At 44.5% G+C, this 21,837-nt stretch overlaps 1 protein-coding gene across 1 annotated transcript in view; it reads right to left on the bottom strand.

Moving 5' to 3' along the window:
• Nucleotides 1-6,713: 6,713 nt before the first annotated feature.
• Nucleotides 6,714-21,837, bottom strand: part of shisal1b (shisa like 1b) — a 65,907-nt gene continuing 50,783 nt past the window's right edge. The window contains exons 4-5 of the mRNA XM_020455743.2: nucleotides 16,673-16,980; nucleotides 6,714-9,704 (exon numbers count right to left, since the gene is read on the bottom strand). Of these exons, the coding sequence (XP_020311332.2) occupies nucleotides 9,700-9,704; nucleotides 16,673-16,980 (313 nt within the window). The 3' untranslated portion in view covers nucleotides 6,714-9,699. The remainder of the gene's footprint in view (nucleotides 9,705-16,672; nucleotides 16,981-21,837) is intronic.

Raw genomic sequence — 21,837 nt, forward strand, 5'->3', positions numbered from 1 at the left:
GTTCGGGACCATTTCTTGCAGGACTGCGGGTGGGTTCGGGACCAGTTCTTGCAGGAGCAGATGGGAGTCTGACAAAAAGCCAGTGGGGGTGAGCTGGTACGGTATGAAAAGCTGCTTGTGTGGTTGGGTGGGAGCGGGATGAAGAAATCAGTCCTGTGCAGACCTCTAGCTCTACTGTTAGCCAGATAGCTAGCTATAACTAGCTGGCTAGAAGGATGAAGTCAGAAGCTAATGTTTAACAGAGCCTGACCTCAGCAGGAGGAGTCAACTGAAATTAAACTAGCTATAATCTTAACTAAAGATATGCTATTAGAAGTTCTCATAAGAAAATAACTTTGCTTTACAGAGAGCAGTGAGGCAGACAGTGGTGAGGCCGACCGCAATGCAGACACACAGACAGAGACAGCAAGCAGAGAGATTGGGGTCCCCTGAAATTGAGAATGTTTCATCTTATCAAACACATTGTTTATCATCAAATGGCTTTAGAATACATACATTTTTTTATTCAACAAGGCAAGTCAGTTAAGAACACATTTTTATTTACAATGACAGCCTACACCAGCCAAACCTGACGACACTGGGCCAATTGTGCTCTGCTCTATGGGACTCCCTATCACAGCCGGTTGTGATACAGCCTGGATTTGAACTAGGGTGTCTGCAGTGACACCTCTAGCACTGAGATGCAGTGCCTTATACCGCTGCACCACTCAGGAGCCACATACAACATTTTTTGAGTCAACTACGGTCCTTTTACAATGTTAGAATGCACTTGCTTGTCATTATGTGTTGGGACAGCCCGTGGGACCTAAAATGTAATAAATTAAAAAGACAATTTAATATTATTCTCAGGTATTTGAAAATCTATTGTTAAAACTGCTTTGCAGAGAGTAGTGAGACAGACAGTGATGAGGCGGAGGCAGGCTGCAATTCAGGAGGAGGTGGAGGAGACAGACAGTGATGAGGCGGAGGCAGGCTGCAATTCAGGAGGAGGTGGAGGAGACAGACAGTGATGAGGCAGAGGCAGGCTGCAATTCAGGAGGAGGTGGAGGAGACAGACAGTGATGAGGCGGAGGCAGGCTGCAATTCAGGAGGAGGTGGAGGAGACAGACAGTGATGAGGCAGGCTGTAATTGAGGAGGAGGTGGAGGAGACAGACAGACAGTGATGAGGCGGAGGCAGGCTGTAATTCAGGAGGAGGTGGAGGAGACAGACAGTGATGAGGCAGAGGCAGGCTGCAATTCAGGAGGAGGTGGAGGAGACAGACAGTGATGAGGCAGAGGCAGGCTGTAATTCAGGAGGAGGTGGAGGAGACAGACAGACAGTGATGAGGCGGAGGCAGGCTGCAATTCAGGAGGAGGTGGAGGAGACAGACAGTGATGAGGCAGAGGCAGGCTGTAATTCAGGAGGAGGTGGAGGAGACAGACAGTGATGAGGCGGAGGCAGGCTGCAATTCAGGAGGAGGTGGAGGAGACAGAGAGTGATGAGGCGGAGGCAGGCTGCAATTCAGGAGGAGGTGGAGGAGACAGACAGACAGTGATGAGGCGGAGGCAGGCTGCAATTCAGGAGGAGGTGGAGGAGACAGACAGTGATGAGGCAGAGGCAGGCTGTAATTCAGGAGGAGGTGGAGGAGACAGACAGTGATGAGGCGGAGGCAGGCTGCAATTCAGGAGGAGGTGGAGGAGACAGAGAGTGATGAGGCGGAGGCAGGCTGCAATTCAGGAGGAGGTGGAGGAGACAGACAGACAGTGATGAGGCGGAGGCAGGCTGCAATTCAGGAGGAGGTGGAGGAGACAGACAGTGATGAGGCAGAGACAGGCTGTAATTCAGGAGGAGGTGGAGGAGACAGACAGTGATGAGGCGGAGGCAGGCTGCAATTCAGGAGGAGGTGGAGGAGACAGACAGTGATGAGGCGGAGGCAGGCTGCAATTCAGGAGGAGGTGGAGGAGACAGACAGTGATGAGGCGGAGGCAGGCTGCAATTCAGGAGGAGGTGGAGGAGACAGACAGTGATGAGGCGGAGGCAGGCTGCAATTCAGGAGGAGGTGGAGGAGACAGACAGTGATGAGGCAGGCTGTAATTCAGGAGGAGGTGGAGGAGACAGACAGACAGTGATGAGGCGGAGGCAGGCTGTAATTCAGGAGGAGGTGGAGGAGACAGACAGTGATGAGGCAGAGGCAGGCTGCAATTCAGGAGGAGGTGGAGGAGACAGACAGTGATGAGGCAGAGGCAGGCTGTAATTCAGGAGGAGGTGGAGGAGACAGACAGACAGTGATGAGGCAGAGGCAGGCTGCAATTCAGGAGGAGGTGGAGGAGACAGACAGTGATGAGGCAGAGGCAGGCTGTAATTCAGGAGGAGGTGGAGGAGACAGACAGTGATGAGGTGGAGGCAGGCTGCAATTCAGGAGGAGGTGGAGGAGACAGACAGTGATGAGGCAGAGGCAGGCTGTAATTCAGGAGGAGGTGGAGGAGACAGACAGTGATGAGGCAGAGGCAGGATGCAATTCAAGAGGAGGTGGAGGAGACAGACAGTGATGAGGCAGAGGCAGGCTGTAATTCAGGAGGAGGTGGAGGAGACAGACAGTGATGAGGCAGAGGCAGGCTGCAATTCAAGAGGAGGTGGAGGAGACAGACAGTGATGAGGCAGAGGCAGGCTGCAATTCAGGAGGAGGTGGAGGAGACAGACAGTGATGAGGCAGAGGCAGGCTGCAATTCAAGAGGAGGTGGAGGAGACAGACAGTGATGAGGCGGAGGCAGGCTGCAATTCAGGAGGAGTTGTTTCGGTTTTTATTGGTGTTTGTTCGTCTTATCTCGATCGTCCAGTGGAGTTTATAGTTTAACAACCTTTTTTTTTTTACCACTACCTCACTGGTGACCTTTTAAGAAAGCCCTGTGTCGAGGTTCAGCTTAATTTGGCAGGAGTGACTTAATTCATCCTCAACATGGTGCTCCATTCTCTCCCTGCGAAAACACATTTCCATCATCTGAATTGTTAGTGTCACCAGGAGGCCGTACATTGACTTTCAGGTTCCTGTGATTACAGGAAGTGTCTTAATTGGGGGTCATAGGGGGCGGTTTCGAAGGATTATAAAAGTTAAATCAACCCAAAAGCATTTTTGACCTCTATTGGACATAATGGTCTTGCAGTTCAAGAAATTAAAATGACCTGGCTACCCAGACTCCTCACTCCGGCCAAACGCCCACGAACATTATTTTCTTCTTCGCAATGAGTCTGGATCTGAGTACCTCCGTCGGGAGGCAGTCTCAGACTAACGAATGAAGCAAACCACAGAGCAGCAGAATAATTTAGTGTGAGTCGTTAGGCTTAAAAATTGTTCGAATGAATTCTGAAGAGCATGATGGTCACATTTTTATCTATTTACTTGAAACTGTCTGCCTGTGCATGTCTTGCTGTCTGTCTGTCTGTCTTTCTGCCTGCCTACAGCTCTCTGTCTGCCTGCCTGCCTGTCTGTCTATCAGTCTGCCTGTCTGGTTCTCGGAATATCTTTCTTTGAGTGTCTGTTTGTCTGTCTGAGTCTTTCACCAATTTACCCATTGCAGCTGTATCACCAACCTTTCGCCTTGGAAGCAATGTATTGACTTATGCGCCAATGCCCTGTCTGTGAAGATGGGAGAGAGGAGGAAGAGAAAGGAAAGAAAGAGAGAGAGAGAGATGAGATGAGGGGGAGGGATGGAAGAAGGAGAGAGAGAGAGAGAGAGAGAGAGAGAGAGAGAGAGAGAGAGAGAGAGAGAGAGAGAGAGAGAGAGAGAGAGAGAGAGAGAGAGAGAGAGAGAGAGAGGTGGTGAAGGGGGAGGGAGATATGAGTGAATAAGAGAGATATAGGAGAGAGAGAGAGAGAGAGAAAGAAAGAAAGAAAAGGGGGGGAGAGGGTGGAGGTGGTGAAGGGGAGGGAGATATGAGTGAATAAGAGAGATATAGAAGAGAGAGAGAGAGAGAGAGAGAGAGAGAGAGAGAGAGAAAGAAAGAAAGAAAAGGGGGGAGAGGGTGGAGGTGGTGAAGGGGGAAGGAGATAGAAAAGGAGGAGGGATAAAGAGCAGGTCGTGAGAGAAACAGAGGGAGGCAAAGAGAGGGAGACGGAAGGAGGGAGGGAGGGAGGGAGAAAGGAAGGAAGGAGAGAGAGGGGGAGAGAGTGGTGGAGGTGGTGAAAAAAGGGGGAGGGAGAGAGAAAAGGAGGGGGGTATAAAGCACAGGAGGTTGGTGTCACCTGAATTGGGGAGAACAGGCTTGTGAGAATGGCTGGAGTAGAATTAGTGGAATGGTATCAAATACAGTACATCAAACACTTGGTTTCCATGTGTTTGATGCCATTCCATTCGCTCCGTTACAACCATTATTATGAGCCGTCCTCAGCTCTGAAGCCTCCACTGGTATAAAGAGGAGGTAGAGAGACAGACAGAGGGAGGCAGGGGGGGAGGGAGAGAGGGGATACGAGATTAGAGATAGAGAGAAAGAGACAGAGAGAGAGAGACGTCTGTCTGTCTAAGTCTTCCACCAATTTAACATTTGCATCTTTATCACTATCTCTCCCCATTGACTGCAATGTATTGACATTAGCCTGATATGTTGTGAGTCTTCTCTTTTTGTAAAAATGTCATAGGATGATGTTTTGAGGCTGACAGTGGGTTGCTCAGGCTCACTTTCCTTTCTGCTCTATGAGGTTTCTGTGTTATGCACTATAGCCCGTTACCATATATGTGATTGAATTATCATCAACGATAGGCTGGGTGAGTTTAAACCACGCCCAGTCTCTACTCTGACAGGCCGGCTCGGAAGCAGGAACTATTTCTGTCAGGGTATATTTATAATATCTTTGTCAAGAACAAGTCAGTTCTCTGTTTGCCCTGCGAGGTGGGACAGAGAACCCGTATATACGAAAATTGCATTTACCACTTATTGCTTAGCTAATAAAAAATACATAGTATACAATCGGTGACTCATTATCATATTTATCCTGATACCAGATTCTAATTGATGCATATCTAACAGCTCAATGTCTCACTACTCACGGGGCAGGCAGAAAGAGAAAGAGTAGACCTGGCGAGGGTTGTGTTCCTCCTCTTCATCATGTAACTAGCCCATTTCAGTAGACAGTTTAAATATTCTGTCAGGTTATCTGAACGGTTTCTCTTCACTCAATGTTTTGGGGCCAGCCTTCCAATTCACTTCCCTTGAACTCCCCAGTTCCAGGGGATTGCCAGTTAGATTTGCCCGATGAAAAATGTGGACATTTAAGACATTTAAGACAGGGATAGCAGTCTGATTTTCTGATCTGAGGTCAGGTCTCAGAGGATTCTGGACACTTAGTGTTGGATAAAAAGGTCTGCATTTACAACAAATAGACTACTGAACAAAGTCTGTCAGTCTTGTTGAAGGCTGGGCTCAGTTGAGGGGAAAACAGGGCTGAGTGTGGAGGAAGTGCAAAGACAGATGCAATATTGGTCCTGCTTTATGTCTGGTGCTCCTGTACAGATAGACAGCCACACATGAACGCTCTCTGAGTAAGGGAGGAAATGTAACTCGCTTACTGAAGATCACAATCAGTTACGCACTTCAGCTCTATTCTTCTCTCTTATCCTCTCCCCTTCCATCCCCTGTCCTCCGTTTCCTTCTCCTTACCTCTTCTCTACTCCCCCCCCCCTTGCGTGTCTCTATCTTTGACTGACATCTGATCTTTGACTGACAAACGGCACTATAACGATAATCTGATAGGGGCATCCAAATGGTCTTTATCGCATTGCGTTTTAGACAAATGGCACAAAATGGCAACATTAAGATCCACTTAACGTGGGCTCAGCGCCACAGAAGGGCTCTCTGCCCTGCCTCGGAGAAGGCTGAGTGGGCAGGGAGGGGGTATAGATGGGAGTGATGAGACGGTCTAATGTGGTTTTAATAGATGAATGCCGGAAGCCGATGCTTTGCCCCGCTTCTCTGGAACAGTGGGAGAAGTAGATCCAGGCAATGTTTTGTTTTTCATAGTGATTAATGGGATGAATTAGTTCACACGTGTCCATGTCTCTGTGGCCTTTTAATAATAATGCTATCACAGCAATGAAACAGAGAGGGAGGAGGGAGGGGTCTGGGAGAGCGTGGAGGTGATGGGGAGCAAAGAGAGGAATGTGTTTAGGGGAAGAAAGAAGAGTGCGAGGGACAGACTGGCAGGAGGAGGAGAGAAAAGGAAGAGTGCGAGGGACAGACTGGTGGGAAGAGGAGAGAACAGAAAAGGAAGAGTGTGAAGGACAGACTGGTGGGAGGAGGAAACCAGAAAAGGCATATTGAACAGAGGCAGAGGTACAGAGGTGAGAAGTTTGGAGAGAGTGAGAGAGAAAGCTGATTAATGAAAAAGTTCAAAGGACTTCCTGCTAACAAACCTTGACAACTCCTGTGATGCTCTGGCCTCTCACACGCTCCCCCAGCTGTGGCAGACAGGTTTTGTCATTTAGAACAAGGTGTCTCTGTCTGTGTCTTTCCCTGTCTGGCCTGTCATCTCCTAGCCTTAATGATGTCTGTGCCTCTGGCCTGGCTGCCTGGGTCGTGTGATTCACCAGGCTGGGAGTGTCAGCTACAGGCCACTGCTTTGACTCAGACAGGATGTTCTGGCCAAACACAACATCTGAAACTTGATTCAACTTTTATGTTTTTGGCTCCCAAGTTGTGCTGAGATTCTGCATTTGATAAAGAGCAGAACACACTCAGGAATGTTTAAACACACTGGAAAAGATACATCTTTATTTCTCCCTGGTGTAACAATACAAAGTTAACAAGTGCAGAAACAATTCAGCTTCTAACTGTACATTCTAGTGGGTAATACATAGACAGAACGTGGTGCAGGTCATCATCACCACACCCACAGTGAGGTACCGACCAATCACTACTAAGCTTCTGTGCACAAGTGGAGATCCACTGTAAGGCAACTGTTACTACAGCAACCTCAAGACTAAAACATAAGTGCGCTGCCATCCTTACAGCAATGCTTACAATATTGACTATGTCACGTCAAGTCCATGTTAAGAAAGCAAAACAGAAAGTCAGATTTGCCTTGTAAAACAACAACACCACAGAGCTTGTTTGGGCTTCCAGTTTGGGGAGGGCTGCAGTTTGGCTCCCCATTATCATTGCTACGATAAGAGGGGCAACTGTTGGGCTGTAGCCTACATGACATGTCTGCCTGCTAGGGCATTACCCTAGTTATCACCACTACATATTGTCGATGGGAAGGGAATTCCCTGCCCACGGCCTTGTTACAGCAAAACAGCACTGGGGTTCCGGGGGAGACGTGTGTTCCCGAGCACATCTGATCTCTGCCAATTCCCCTGTTTTGAGGCCCAATTAAATCCCCTTTTGTACTGCAGAAGCTGTTTAAAATTCCTGCTCCTCCGGGCTTCCTTGTTGCTGATGCTGCCTCCCTTTCTGGGGGGGGGGGGGGGGAGAGAAAGGAAGGAAAGCAGGACGAAGAGATAGAGCGCAATTAGCACCTCCACAGCTCTCCAGTCCAGGCCAATTATTTCAGTTGGGCGCATCGTATCTCAGCACAAGGTACAAGTTTGCTGGAGCAAACATGCAATTAGACTATACGGAAGTTAACTATCTCAAACTGGCCAAATCTGAACGTTATTGCTAATCATAAGAGATCCCACTGAGTATACCAAACATTAGGAACACCTTCCTATTATTGAGTTGCACTGCCCCCTTTTCCCCTCAGAACAGCCTCAATTCGTCGTGGCATGGACTTTACAAGGTGTTGAAAGCGTTCCACAGGGATGCTGGCCTGTGTTGACTCCAAATGCTTCCCACAGTTGTGTTAAGTTGTCTGGATGTCCTTTGGATGGTGGACCATTCTTGATGCACACAGGAAGTTGTTGAACGTGAAAAACACAGCAGCATTGCAGTTCTTGACACAAACTGGTGCGCCTGGCACCTACTACCTCCTACCATACCCCATTCAAAGGCACTTCAATCATTTGTCACCCTCTGAATGGCACACATACACAATGCACATCTCATTTGTCTCAAGGCTTAAAAAATATTCTTTAACCTGTCTCCTCCCCTTCATCTACACTGATTGAAGTGGATTTAACAAGTGACATCAAGAAGGGATCATAGCTTTCACCTGGTCACTCTGTCATGGAAAGAGTTCTTCATGTTTTGTACACTCAGTGTATATTGCCAGCCATGGTCATTGTTGTAACAGAAGATGGTAACATTTTCTTTTTTGGGGCCTGCACACTTCAGAGAATTTATGAAGCCAGATGTTGACAAAACAATTTATTTCCAATCATTGGAATAGATTAGCAGGTTGAGTTTGCCGTTTTAGTACATTGGGGATAGTTGTCCTGCTCCTCCTGCCTAGTGGCTGTTCAGGAGTATTGGTGGTATTTCCAGTAACTCCCAGAGAACCATTTATGGGTCTGCCCTCTTGGTTGGCCCCTACCAACGACCCTGTAGTGTATTTCCTGCAGCACGGTGTGTACAGTGCAGGAATTCTCTGCACATACCGGCTAAGCTGCTGCCAGGTTACAGCTCCAGAATTGGGTTAGAGTGAGGAGAGTGAGTAGAGACATACCCTGGTACAGTACTATATACCGCCTGGTCTTCCCCCATCACACTCCATCCCCCTCCCAGTCTGCTGACCCGAACAGATACTTTATTCTCTCACCCCTCCCAACACAACAAAAACGGCACTTTATGGATCAATACGAAAGTTCATGTCAGAAATGAGTGAAGTGTTGAGCTTTATCCCCTCCCTGTGCACTACACTGCAAAAAGTGACATTTAAGCAAGCCTAAATAAAATGATCTGCCACTGACGTTAGATAATTTAGCATGATTTGAAAAAACAAGAAAGATATTTCAATAGAAGATATTTATACTTGCTTAGATTTCACTTTTTTTTTTGCAGTGTAACACCTTTCAGTGGGAACCACTGAAGTGATTATTTTGTCAGCACTCCACTCTCCCTGATCGCTGAGCTGACAGGGTGACTTGAAGGGGAGGGGCCACCGTATTCAATTAAGGTTCATTATGCTGAAATATGTCTGTTCCATAGACTTCACCGTCCAATTATATCTATCCTCAGCGATTGAGCCAGTCGATGTCCTTTTAGCTCCAAAGAGATGCTAAGCATCATGGTGAATCGTCTACAATGTCTACCACTCGTAAAAAGTCCCTGACTAGTCGACATTAAATAAATCACCAAGAGATACACCCACTACCTCTTCTGACTACTACTGAATTTAACCCCACACAGCAACAAAGTACAATCAACACTCAAAAACACATTAAACAAAGCCCCCCTTGTTCAGTTGATCAGTTGCGCTTTCAGTTTCCATTGGCGTCCTCGTAGAACAGCCCCAGCCCATGCAGGGGTTCTTCATGGTCAGTTTCAGTGCCTGTGACCTGTTCCTTAACAGTGTTTGGGTAGCAGCAGCTCCATTCGCCAGGACCTTTCATAGTAGTCTAGTGTTGACCTTTGGCCTGGTTCCGTTGGTCCAGTGGTGGAGGTGTTTAGAGGAATGGAGACGAGCAGGTCCTATTAGCTAACTGCTAGCTCCGGCAGGGACAGCCACCCTGTGGTATGTTACTGTGTAGATAGTCCAGACAGACAGAGACAGGTGTCGGAGCCGTGCTTTCTTCTGCGGCGTGCTCTGCTCAACATCGCTGCTCCATCCATTCATCCTCTCGCAGCTTCAGTCTGAATGGAACAAAAAGGAAAGTGACATAGTATTAAAACCCTTGGAACAGGAGTATGGAACCCATCACCCAGCTAAATTAACCAGCCACATATACTGTAGTCTCAGCCTTCTCCTTGTTTGCATTGCACAAGTGGGGGAAAACGCAAGACATCGTTATTGTTGTGATCTATTTTTAATTGAAGTGAAGAAAGGAAGAAAAATCAACAACCATTCCCCTCCCTGATGATTCCTCTCCACCAGGCTGTGTTGTGTTGTGCATTTTTTAAATGTAAATTAGGCCACCATATGGAGAGTGATACTCTCTAATTGGACAGGGCCTGGACATGCTGCTCTACACACACACACACACGCACAGGGAAAGGTAGGTTACCTTCTAAATGTAATCCATTACAGTCACTAGTTACCAACTCAAAATAATCAGATTACTTTCAGTTGTTTTTGGGTTACTTTCCCCTTAAGAGCCATTAGAAGAAGAGGACAAAAAAGATTCATCAAGTGAATTTGGTGTGTCGTCATAGTGGTCTGTGACTTGTGGTCAGACTCGCTCAGGTGGAACAAACTATTAAACGTATGCTTTTTTCCAATGCTGAATTGAATGTCACTGGGTAAACAGAAAGGTGTCATTATGCATTCTTTCCTCGCAAACATCCTTTCTGAATTTAAAAGTATTCCAAGAAGTAATAATCTAGTTTTCAATATTACAATATTTTTGCTGGTAACGTAACTGATTACAAATAGTTTTTTTGTAACCAGATTACATGTAACTAATTACATTTAATCAGTTACTCCCCAACCCTGCAAACACAGGACAGCATTCACTTGATTTAATTATTCACTACTCAGTCATTACCACACAAAACACTTCAGCTAAAGTTGTGGTTCAAAGATAATGTGTGAATATGCAGGAAATAGACACAAGCATTGATCACGACACTTGTGGACAAAAAAAATAAATACATGAAAGCTGTTTGAAGCTATCAAGCATATTTCTGGAAGAATCTGGCATGAGTGAGTGGTATCTGTGTGATATTATTGTGTCACTCACTGCTCTGGCAGACTGGCAAGCAGATGGGTACTGTAAGTGAGGTGGGTGTAGGTGTGTATTCTGCCATATGGTCAAGTACAATCAAAGCAATGTACCAGACATTGACCATCTGATGAATCATAAACCAGTCTCCATTTGCCAGGCGACAGACATGCCAATATGATATCTCAGTCACAGAGACCTGACTGGAAATGGCTGTTAGGTGACAACCAAGCAGATGGCTCAGCTCTGAGTCAGGGCCTGTAAATGTGATGACAGATGCCACCTTGTTTGGACCACTCTGGTTGGCTGACCTGTGCAGGCCTCTTGAAGCAGCCAGGTGGGCAGGCAGGCACCACCCAGGAGGTGGGTGGTGTAGTATATAGCGCTTGGCCACGTTGCTGTGATCTGATGCCAAGTTGTCCTGGCGTTGATCACCGTAGAGATAGATCTTCACCATGCAGTATTAATATGATATGTAATGTTGCTGGCTGCCTACACTGTTTTCACACTGTCAATGCTCTTGTAGCTGGCATATCCTCACTCATCAAATCAGCATACACTCATGTATTGTTAATTCCATCAACAAACATACTGTAGAGAGGGAATGGATTTTTCGCATTTTTTTTTATATGACACATTACACACCAAACCCTTAGCAGTCATATCGTCTCTTACTGTGTTGTCAAACCTGAATTAAACGATATTGGATTTCAGCTCTTTTGTAATGATGCTCTGAAGCATCATACTAAGTTCGTATTAGCACGGGCATGTGAAGTGACCAGTAATAATAGAGAAGAACTGAATCCAGGACCTCTGGTCCGGCGTCCATCAGACATGGGGTGAAGAGGGTATCGAGAGAGTTAGGAGGTATCACCCCGCCCCTGGGCAGAGAGAGCTGGCTTTAATAATCAGACGTTTTAACCCGACCTGAGACTTTGTAACCGTCAGTCGGACATCCCGTTTCATTCCTGTGCGACGAGTGTTTTTAGCACGTGGTGCTCGGAGCTTCCAGGAACAGCTGTGTTTACTGCCGTGGAAATGCTTGCTACAAGGTCTCCAGTGGACCACAATGTCAAAAATAAATGACGTATGTGGCCAAGTGCTCATGTGCTCTCCGTGCACAAATTGGCAAAGAAAGCAAATTAAGAAGCCACAGCTTCTTATCAATCATGGCGTACTTGATACTGCCATGATCCCACTATTCATATTCTTTGTTATACTTAAACAAGGGGATTTATTGTCTGTTATCTATATTGGACCCACCAGATTACTGTAAATACATGGCTGTTTTTTCCTTTTCCTGATCAATGCGTGTTGTCTCTTCTTTTTAGCCAGAACACACAGTACCTGGTTAAGCCATCTGTATTTGTTTATATATATATATATATAAAGGGCATTTATCTATCCACGGAGAGAAAGTAATATCAGATTCCCAGGCCGCCTACACAGAGCCCGTAACAGATCTAAGGCTGTGCACACATATCAGCCTTCTCAAGTAGCCTTATGGCAAACAGTGTTCCCACACATTCATTTGCCAGGCTGCAATTCCTCCACAAGAGGAAGTAGATACAGCGAAATTATCTGATACTTGTACTTTAAAAAGTATTGGAGATGCCCCAGTTCTGAGACTCCAACCAACAAACATATGTCTAAGTACAAGTCTAATTCTCAGCCATTACCCATCATCTCTCCCTGACCCTGGGGGTACAGCTCTGTCCCTCGCAACTTAACTCAAGATCATCTGATGATGATGACGTGTTGTTTGGGCAACAAATTCTGGAAGCTATTCAGTCACAACTGGTTATAGAGTTTTCAGTGTAAGACAATAGCAATGTTATTTGAACCTCATCCCAGAAAAACAGCTTTTGATTGAACAGCCTCTGTTCTCTGTCATCTCAATGTTTTTTTGTCATTTGGAAGAGAGCATCATTTTTCATTCATAACTTTGTACATTATTATGAAAATATCATACTAATGAATGTTTACAGAAAGCATACATGCTATGAGCCGACTAAGCCAGAGTAAGCCTGGTCTCCATTTTTTTTAAGTTATTTAACCTTTATTTAACCAGGCAAGTCAGTTAAGAACCAATTCTTATTTATTATGACGCCTACCCAGACCAAACCCTAACCTGGACGACGCTGGGCCAAAAGTGCGCCGCCCTATGGGACTCCCAATCACAGCCGGTTGTTATACAGCCTGGAATCGAACCAGAGCCTGTAATGAAACCTCTAGCACTGAGATGCAGTGCCTTAGACCGCTGCGCCACTCGGGAGCCCAAATGCCAAAATAAAATAGACATACGTCTCTATTTTCAGAACAAGCTCATAGTGAAGTTAAAGAACTCAACGCAATCTACACCAACCTTATGGAGTCACAACGCAAAGCACTGACTATCAATCATCCATCACAACACCTTATTCCTGACCCAATTCTGATCCACTTTTTAATGGCCAAAAGAGGCTCAGGAATCAATTATAAAAAATATATTTTGGAGTTATTTTTATGAAATAAACAGTGATTTATTAGACATACAGTGATGATTTAAAAAATACAATTAAAAAGACTGCATGGGGGCTTTAAAGCATGTATTCACCACTAGGACAGATAGTATCTGAGCTCCTCGATCATGGCAGGTTCTAATTAGGCATATATTCATCAATACTACAAGTGCTATGGACATGTGTCTCTGTGGACATGTCCCAGTGGTAGTTAGGCATTAGGTATTCACCACTAAAATAGCCCCAGGATCCCCTTCCACTGCCAAGCTCCTCTGTCTTTGTCAGAATCTGGCTGTCATGGTCTGGCATGGCCACAAACCCATTTGTCATATCCCTGCCCTCATTAAGTTATCATAGACAGTCAGAGAGATGGCTTGGCCCAGAGGTAGGTAGGTAAGGTAAGGTAAGGTAAGGTAAAAGGTAAGGTAAGGTAAGGTAAGGTAAGTCTGTCTGTCTGTCTATCTATCTATAAGCCATCTCCTGGACCTCTAGAGAACATCTGAGACAGAGATCGGTTTGAATAATTGAATAATATACTTTTTTAGCCAAAGATTTAGGTTGTTCTGACAGTGTTTGATCCAGCTGTTCTTTGAATGCTTTGATGATAGATATGTGTGTCAAGGCTTGATGTGTGTCCCAAAGGTACTACAGTATTTAGTTGTCTCTCACTTTTCTCCTCTCTCCGAGTGGTGCGAGTGACTGAAGGGGCATGTTGGGCGAGTGTATGGTATCGAGCAGGTCCTTGCGTGTGTGTGGGGGGAGAAATGGAGAGAGCATAGGAGTGTGTGTGGGAAGAGATGGCACAAGCGTGTGTGTGTGTCTGTCTGTGTGAGTGTGTGTGTGTGTGTGGGGGGGGGGGCAGGTAGGTAGCTGTGTGTGTGTGTACGTCTATATATGTGTGTGTGTGTGTGTGTGTCTACATATGCGTGTGTGTTTGCGGGAAAGGTTACAGCAGGTGAGTACGTGAGTGTGTGGGGAGGCTCAGTGGTTCAGATTCCCTGTCAGCCTACGCAGCTGATGGGGGAGGAAGGACTGCTGCTGGAGATACCAAACCTCTCCTTATGGAGACATGTTGCTCTGATGGTCTGCTATGGTAACTTTCCCTTAGCAACATCGTACCGTTCTACGAGACATAATGAGGATGAGACAACGTAAGGTGATGAACCCCGAGGGAGAATGTGATAGGCTCCCTCGTGCTTTTGCTGTTCAGAATGAGATCATCAGCAATTGTCCTCTCTGCCCCATCTATGCCTTCCAGCAAAATAACGCAGAAACATTTAGCATTTGAATGTGTTAGTGTCCTGACCCTGACAACTCTATGTCCATGCTAGAGGTCGACCAATTATGATTTTTCAACACCGATACCAATACCGATTATTGGAGGACCAAAAAACCTGATACCGATTAATCAACCATTTTTTATAATTATTTTTTTATAATTATTTTTTTTATAATGACAATTACAACAATACTGAATTAACACTTCTTTTAACTTAATATAATACATCAATAAAATCAATTTAGCCTCAAATAAATTATGAAACATGTTCAATTTGGTTTAAATAATGCAAAATCAAAGTGTTGGAGAAGAAAGTAAAAGTGCAGTATGTGCCATGTAAGAAAGCTAACGTTTCAGTTCCTTGCTCAGAACATGAGAACATATGAAAGCTGGTGGTTCCTTTTAACACGAGTCTTCAATATTCCCAGGTAAGAAGTTTTAGGTTGTAGTTATTATAGGTATTATAGGACTATTTCTCTCTATATATGATTTGTATTTCATATACCTTTGACTATTGGATGTTCTTATAGGCACTTTAGTATTGCCAGTGTAACGGTATAGCTTCCGTCCCTCTCCTTGCTCCAACCTGGGCTCGAACCAGGAACACATCAACAACAGCCACCCTCGAAGCAGCGTTACCCATGCAGAGCAAGGGAAACAACTACTCCAAGTCTCAGAGCGAGTGAAGTTTGAAACGCTATTAGCGCGCACCCCGCTAACTAGCTAGCCATTTCACATCGGTTACACCAGCCTAATCTCAGGAGTTGATAGGCTTGAAGTCATAAACAGCTCAATGCTTGAAGCATTGCGAAGAGATGCTGGCAAAACGCACGAAAGTGCTGTTTGAATGAATGCTTATGCTCAGTCGGACTGCTCTTTCAAATCAGTCTTAATTCAAACATAATAACACACAGAAATACGAGCCTTAGGTCATTAATATGGTCGAATCCGGTAACTACAATCTCGAAAACAAAACATTTATTATTTCAGTGAAATACGGAACCGTTCTGTATTTTATCTGACGGGTGGCATCCATAAGTCTAAATATTCCTGTTACATTGGACAACCTTCAATGTTATGTCATAATTACGTAAAATTCTGGCAAATTAGTTCGCAACGAGCTAGGCGGCCCAAACTGTTGCATATACCCTGACTCTGTGTGCAATGAACGCAAGAGAAGTGACACAATTTCACATGGTTAATATTGCCTGCTAACCTGGATTTCTTTTAGCTAAATATGCAGGTTTAAAAATATATACTTGTGTATTGATTTTAAGAAAGGCTTGATGTTTATGGTCAGGTACAGTCGTGCAACGATTGTGCTTTTTTCGCAAATGCGCTTTTGTTAAATCATCCCCCGTTTGGCGAAGTTGGCTGTCTTTGTTAGGATGAAATAGTCTTCACACGGTTCGCAACGAGCCAGGCGGCCCAAACTGCTGCATATACCCTGACTCTGTTGCAAGAGAAGTGACACAATTTCCCTAGTTAAAATAAATTCATGTTAGCAGGCAATATTAACTAAATATGCAGGTTTAAATATATATACTTGTGTTTTGATTTTAAGAAAGTCATTGATGTTTATGGTTAGGTTCACGTTGGAGCAACGACAGTCCTTTTTCGCGAATGCACACCGCATCGATTATATGCAACGCAGGACACGCTAGATAAACTAGTAATATCATCAACCATGTGTAGTTAACTAGTGATTATGATTGATTGATTGTTTTTTATAAGATAAGTTTAATGCTAGCTAGCAACTTACCTTGGCTTCTTACTGCATTTGCGTAACAGGCAGGCTCCTCGTGGAGTGCAATGTAAGAAAGGTGGTTAGAGCGTTGGACTAGTTAACCGTAAGGTTGCAAGATTGAATCCCTGAGCTGTCATTCTGCCCATGAACAAGGCAGTTAACCCACCGTTCCTAGGCCCTAATTGAAAATTAGAATGTGTTCTTAACTGACTTGCCTAGTTAAATAAAGGTGTAAAAAAAAATCGGTGTCCAAAAATACCGATTTACGATTGTTATGTAAACTTGAAATCGGCCATTCCGATTAATCAGTCGACCTCTAGTCCATACAGTACAATGTAATAGTGTAGACATGTATATAATGCACAATGAGTCTGAGTGGACATCCACTGAATGCTGGCAACAGAGTGACTCACCAGACGGTGGGGGCGTGCTAGGGTTCGTGGGGCTCTGGTCCTCTCGTCTGAGGCTGTGTCTGGGGTGCTGGTGGCTGAGGGCCATGGGGTGACCCTGGGTCTGTGCCTGGGTCTCATTCTCCTCTCCTGGTACTGGCTGGTGCCACTGGCTCCTGGCTTTCTTCAGCCAGCGCCCACCCAGACCCCACTTCTCCAGGTAAACCCGACACAGCTCATAGTTCATGGCCGAGTAGTAGAGGAAGTCCAGGGCTAGCAGCACCATGACGAAGAAGCCATAGATCCACACTCCCACCAGGGCTGTGTAGTTACTGTAGAGGAGCGATAGGGGAAATAGAGAAAGTGAGAATGGCATAATATATAATTATATGTATTCCCCTTTTTTGTATGCATTTTAAGCATTTTTTTGGTAAACATATATTATGTTTAAGAAAGTGTTCCTGAAATGTACAGGGTGATTCTAATTGCCTATCCATCTTAATAAATCTCTCTCTTCAAAACGTTGGTCCCGGTTTTTCATCCCAACACATTTATTAATGCATTTCACACTCCATAAGGATTTATGTGGTCCACATTAGCACCTTCTTAAGATTCACGCTCCGCTCCATAAATCACCTGCACGGTAAATGTCTGCAAATAGTTTCCAATTACAGTATACCTGTCACGCCCTGATCTGTTTCACCTGTCTTTGTGCTTGTCTCCACCCCCCTACAGATGTCACCCATCTTCCCCATTATCCCCACAGTACTTATACCTGTGTTGTCTGCCAATTTGTTTTGTTTGTTCAAACCTACCAGCGTTTTCCCTTGCTCCTGTCTTTCCAATAGTTCCTGTTTTCTAGTTTCCCGGTTTTTACCTTTCCTGCCTGACCTGAGCCTGCCTGCTGTTCCAGTGCCTTACACCCTCTCTGGATTATTGACCCCTATCTGACCTGACCCTGACCCGCCTGCTGTTCCAGTGCCTTACACCCTCTCTGGATTATTGACCCCTATCTGACCTGACCCTGACCCGCCTGCTGTTCCAGTGCCTTACACCCTCTCTGGATTAATGACCCCTATCTGACCTGACCCTGACCCGCCTGCTGTTCCAGTGCCTTATACCCTCTCTGAATTATTGACCCCTACCTGACCTGACCCTGACCCGCCTGCTGTTCCAGTGCCTTACACCCTCTCTGAATTATTGACCCCTACCTGCCTTGACCTGTTTGCCTGCCCTGTTTTAAAGAATACACTTTAGTTTCTTCAACACTGTCTGCACCTCGGTCATACCTTAAAGCGTGATAATACCTTGATGAACAGCGTTGTGAACGACACTTGTAATTAATGTCTTTATACGTTTTTTATTTATATTTTTATGGAACAGAGCTGTGCATTAGAGAAATGACTACCCAGGAAGGGGATTGGGTCCTATCAGAGTTCAGAACTCAGCATCAGTCAGCTTTAAATTATCTCTCTGACCCTGAAAGATAATGAGACAGAGGATAATATTATTATATTACAGCTTTCAAGTGGGTTTGATTATTTGGAGGGAACACCATTCCTAATTTTGGGGAGACTAATGAATAATGGGCTTTTCCAAACATTTCCTTGGATGGTGTTGTGGATATTTCACAAAACCATTTAGAATTATTATATCGTTGTACTTGCTTTGCAACTGCACTCAAACCCATATGAAAACCATGTTTACCTCTCCTCACCTCCCCCTGTGCCTGTGTGACATATAGCTGACATATAGCTGTTTGCATGGTTTAGTCTGTGGTGATGTGTACATTTGTCTATTTAAGAGCAGCAGGGCATCCTTCCAGCAGTGCATTTGATTTAACCTTAGAGTAAGCAAACCTAACTGTTTGGACAGCCATCAGAAACAGATGTCAGACAACATTAAACAAGCCAAAATGAAAGGACAAATAGCTGAGACTGATCATGACACAGACACAAAGAATTTCCTAACAGATACACATAAAGTAATAATTTGCTAATCCCAGTGACTGGTCCAATCACTGTCCGCAGTAATAGAATAGCCTATTAACACTCTCATGCCCGTAACACTTTAGCCATGATGCTCAGAGTCCCAGACACAGAGCTATGGCCAGTTTAATCTGAGGCCAATGGTAAATATCACCACTTCAACTCTGCAGTCCAGAGGGGAGGAGGTGGAAATGGCCTCCCATCAGCCACTAGATGAAATATCCTGGCCTGCCGAAGGGAATGTGTAACTGGTCTCAGAGAGCACCCCGCTGACAGGGTATTAGAGGAGAGACAGACAGAATAAGAGAGAGAGAGAGAGCTCTGACAGAGTCTGTGTTTCTGTCTGTCAGTGTCCTCATACGGTGCTCCAATACACACTACGGGATGTCTCTTCTCTTCCTGAGTTCCACTCGATTGCTGCAGACAGAGCTGTCGGTCTCCATAGAGATTTGTCTTCAAGTCTATATGTTAGTGTGTCTACTTAGATTAGTGTAGTGTGTTGTAGTAAATTATATATAGTACGCATTGGTTGAAGCTCAATGTTAAAATCAAATCGCCCTACCATCATATGTAGACCAAATAATGTAAACTCACCCCATTCCGTACAAATGTGCGTAATCGCAACATTCAAACGAGGCTACAAAGAAAACTAATGGGACTGTAGCGACTGTGTTGACTTCAAAATCGGGGGTGTGAACTAGGTTTCTATTCATGTGTTGATTGACATGGTAATGGCTCTATAGCATTGGAGAAAAGTTGAAAAAACTGACCCTCCGTTACATCGTGGCGTGTCATGCCGTAAGGTACAGCACGCATAAAGCAACTATTTCTGTCTTACAATCTCTCTCCACCAGGTGTAGCACTTCTCTCATCATTTAAAAACAAGAAATGGAAAGTGACAGGGGTAAGGGGGTAAGGGGGGGATGCGATTATCATTCTCAAAGCCGCTGTTTACTTCTAAGATCACTTTAGCACCGCCCTAACAACCCGATTCAAATTCGACACAAACCTTCAAATAGGTATGTAATGACACATTATATAAACTCTTTAATAGTGTTTTATTTACATTTTAGAGGCGATAAGGTGATAATTTGGACAGATCGAGTGAAAAAAGCTATTTTCCCACACGACATCCCTCCTTCTCACTATCACACATTAGTTTCGCTTCCCCACCCGACATTTTTAAAAAGACCCGACGGGGTTCATTGCCTGCTTGAATTATGCAGAAACGGGCAGCGTTTAGGTCATGTAATTGATTCTGTTGGAAAGGGGAGAAATTGTGCTTAACAATGGTATTGACATTACAGATGATCTGGAAGTATTATGTTTTTGGGGCGCTAAAATAAGGTCAATTGTACGGACCAAGGCGATGTACGAGTTTACGTGAGTTTACGTTATCTCTCTACCAAAAACCACTATACCGGACGTTTGACGTGCCATTAGCATTATATGGTCTTTAGACACATTTTCCCCCAAACCTAGCTCAAATTCTAGACGTCCATTTAAAACAAGGTTACATTGCACATAAGGTGACCCTAATTTTTTTTTGTGTGTGTGTACTTTTACCCCTTTTTCATACGGAATTGGGAGAGGCGAAAGTCGAGAGCCATGCGTCCTCTGAAACACGACCCTGCCAACGTTTTTCATAAAGAAGTAAACTGAAGTAAACTGCTGACCTGGACACTTATGTGTAATCAGAGCAACAAACAATTAACTAGAGAACTTCCTTGGCTTCTATTATAGGTAGTTAGATACACCAAACTTTGGGACCTTTAGAAAAACTGCCACGCTGCTAATTTATAACACATGCACACGCCAGAGATCCAGTGCTAATTCTAGCCCTTACCTTACGCATTAATTCAGTGTGCTCCTTTGTCAATTACATTTTCTTCTGGTGATTATAATCCAAATTTGCGATGACTGGTCAACACAGAGTCAAGTTACTTTTCGATGTGTTCCCAGAAAACCTGAAGTCGCCATCCACAAGTAAAAAGTAACTGGGGGGCAGGTTGTACACGAAGCATCCAGGTAAAACCACATCATAATGATAATTTGCTTGCGCAACCTGTCCGATGTCAAAAGAAAATGGCATGCTTGGTAATTTGGTTAGCTGTGTGATAAAATGAAACAGTTTTCAATACATCAACTGTTTTCTTTTGTTGTTGGTTGTTTTACCTCTAAAAGTCTAAGCCGTTGGGATGCGTGGTTCTATTAAGCTAACAAAATGTAAATCTTTTTGTATTATTTGATCAAATATTGAATTTGGCCTTTACTACTGCAACGCTATGGTTGTGGGTTTGATTCCCACGGGGGACCAGTATGAAAAAGTATGCCCTCACTCCTGTAAGTTGCTCTAGATAAGAATGTCTACTAAAATGGAAAAGGAACGAATAGACCATTTCAATTTTCACGTAGAAATAAGTTGCATTTACAAAGTATTTCAAGAAACTGGAAAACATACACAGTTGAAGTCAGAAGTTTACATACACTTAGGTTGATTAAAACTCGTTTTCAACCATTCCACAAATCTCTTGTTCACAAACTATACTTTTGGCAAATCGGTTAGGACATCTACTTTGTGCATGACACAAGTAATTTTTCCAACAATTGTTTACAGACAGATTATTTCGATTATAATTCACTCTATCACAATTCCAGTGGGTCAGAAGTTTACATACACTAAGTTGACTGTGCCTTTAAACAGCTTGGACAAATCCAGAAAATGATGTCATGGCTTTAGAAGCTTCTGATAGGCTAATTGACATAATTTGAGTTAATTGGAGGCGTACCTGTGGATGTATTTCAAGGCCAACCTTCAAACGCAGTGCCTCTTCGCTTGACATCATGAGAAAATCTAAAGAAATCAGCCAAGACCTCAGAAAAATAATTGCTGACCTCCACAAGTCTGGTTCATCCTTGGGAGCAATTTCCAAACACCTCAAGGTACCACGTTCATCTGTACAAACAATAGTACGAAAGTATAAACACCATGGGACCACGAAGCCGTCATACCGCTCAGGAAGGAGATGTGTTCTGTCTCCTAGAGATTAACGTACTTTGGTTTGAAAAGTGCAAATCAATCACAGAACAACAGCAAAGGACCTTGTGAAGATGCTGGAGGAAACAGGTACAAAAGTATCTATATCCACAGTAAAACGAGTCCTATATCGACATAACCTGAAATGCCGCTCAGCAAGGAAG

The sequence above is a fragment of the Oncorhynchus kisutch genome, linkage group LG22 (assembly GCF_002021735.2).
Source record: "Oncorhynchus kisutch isolate 150728-3 linkage group LG22, Okis_V2, whole genome shotgun sequence".
Taxonomy (NCBI): Eukaryota; Metazoa; Chordata; class Actinopteri; order Salmoniformes; family Salmonidae; genus Oncorhynchus; species Oncorhynchus kisutch.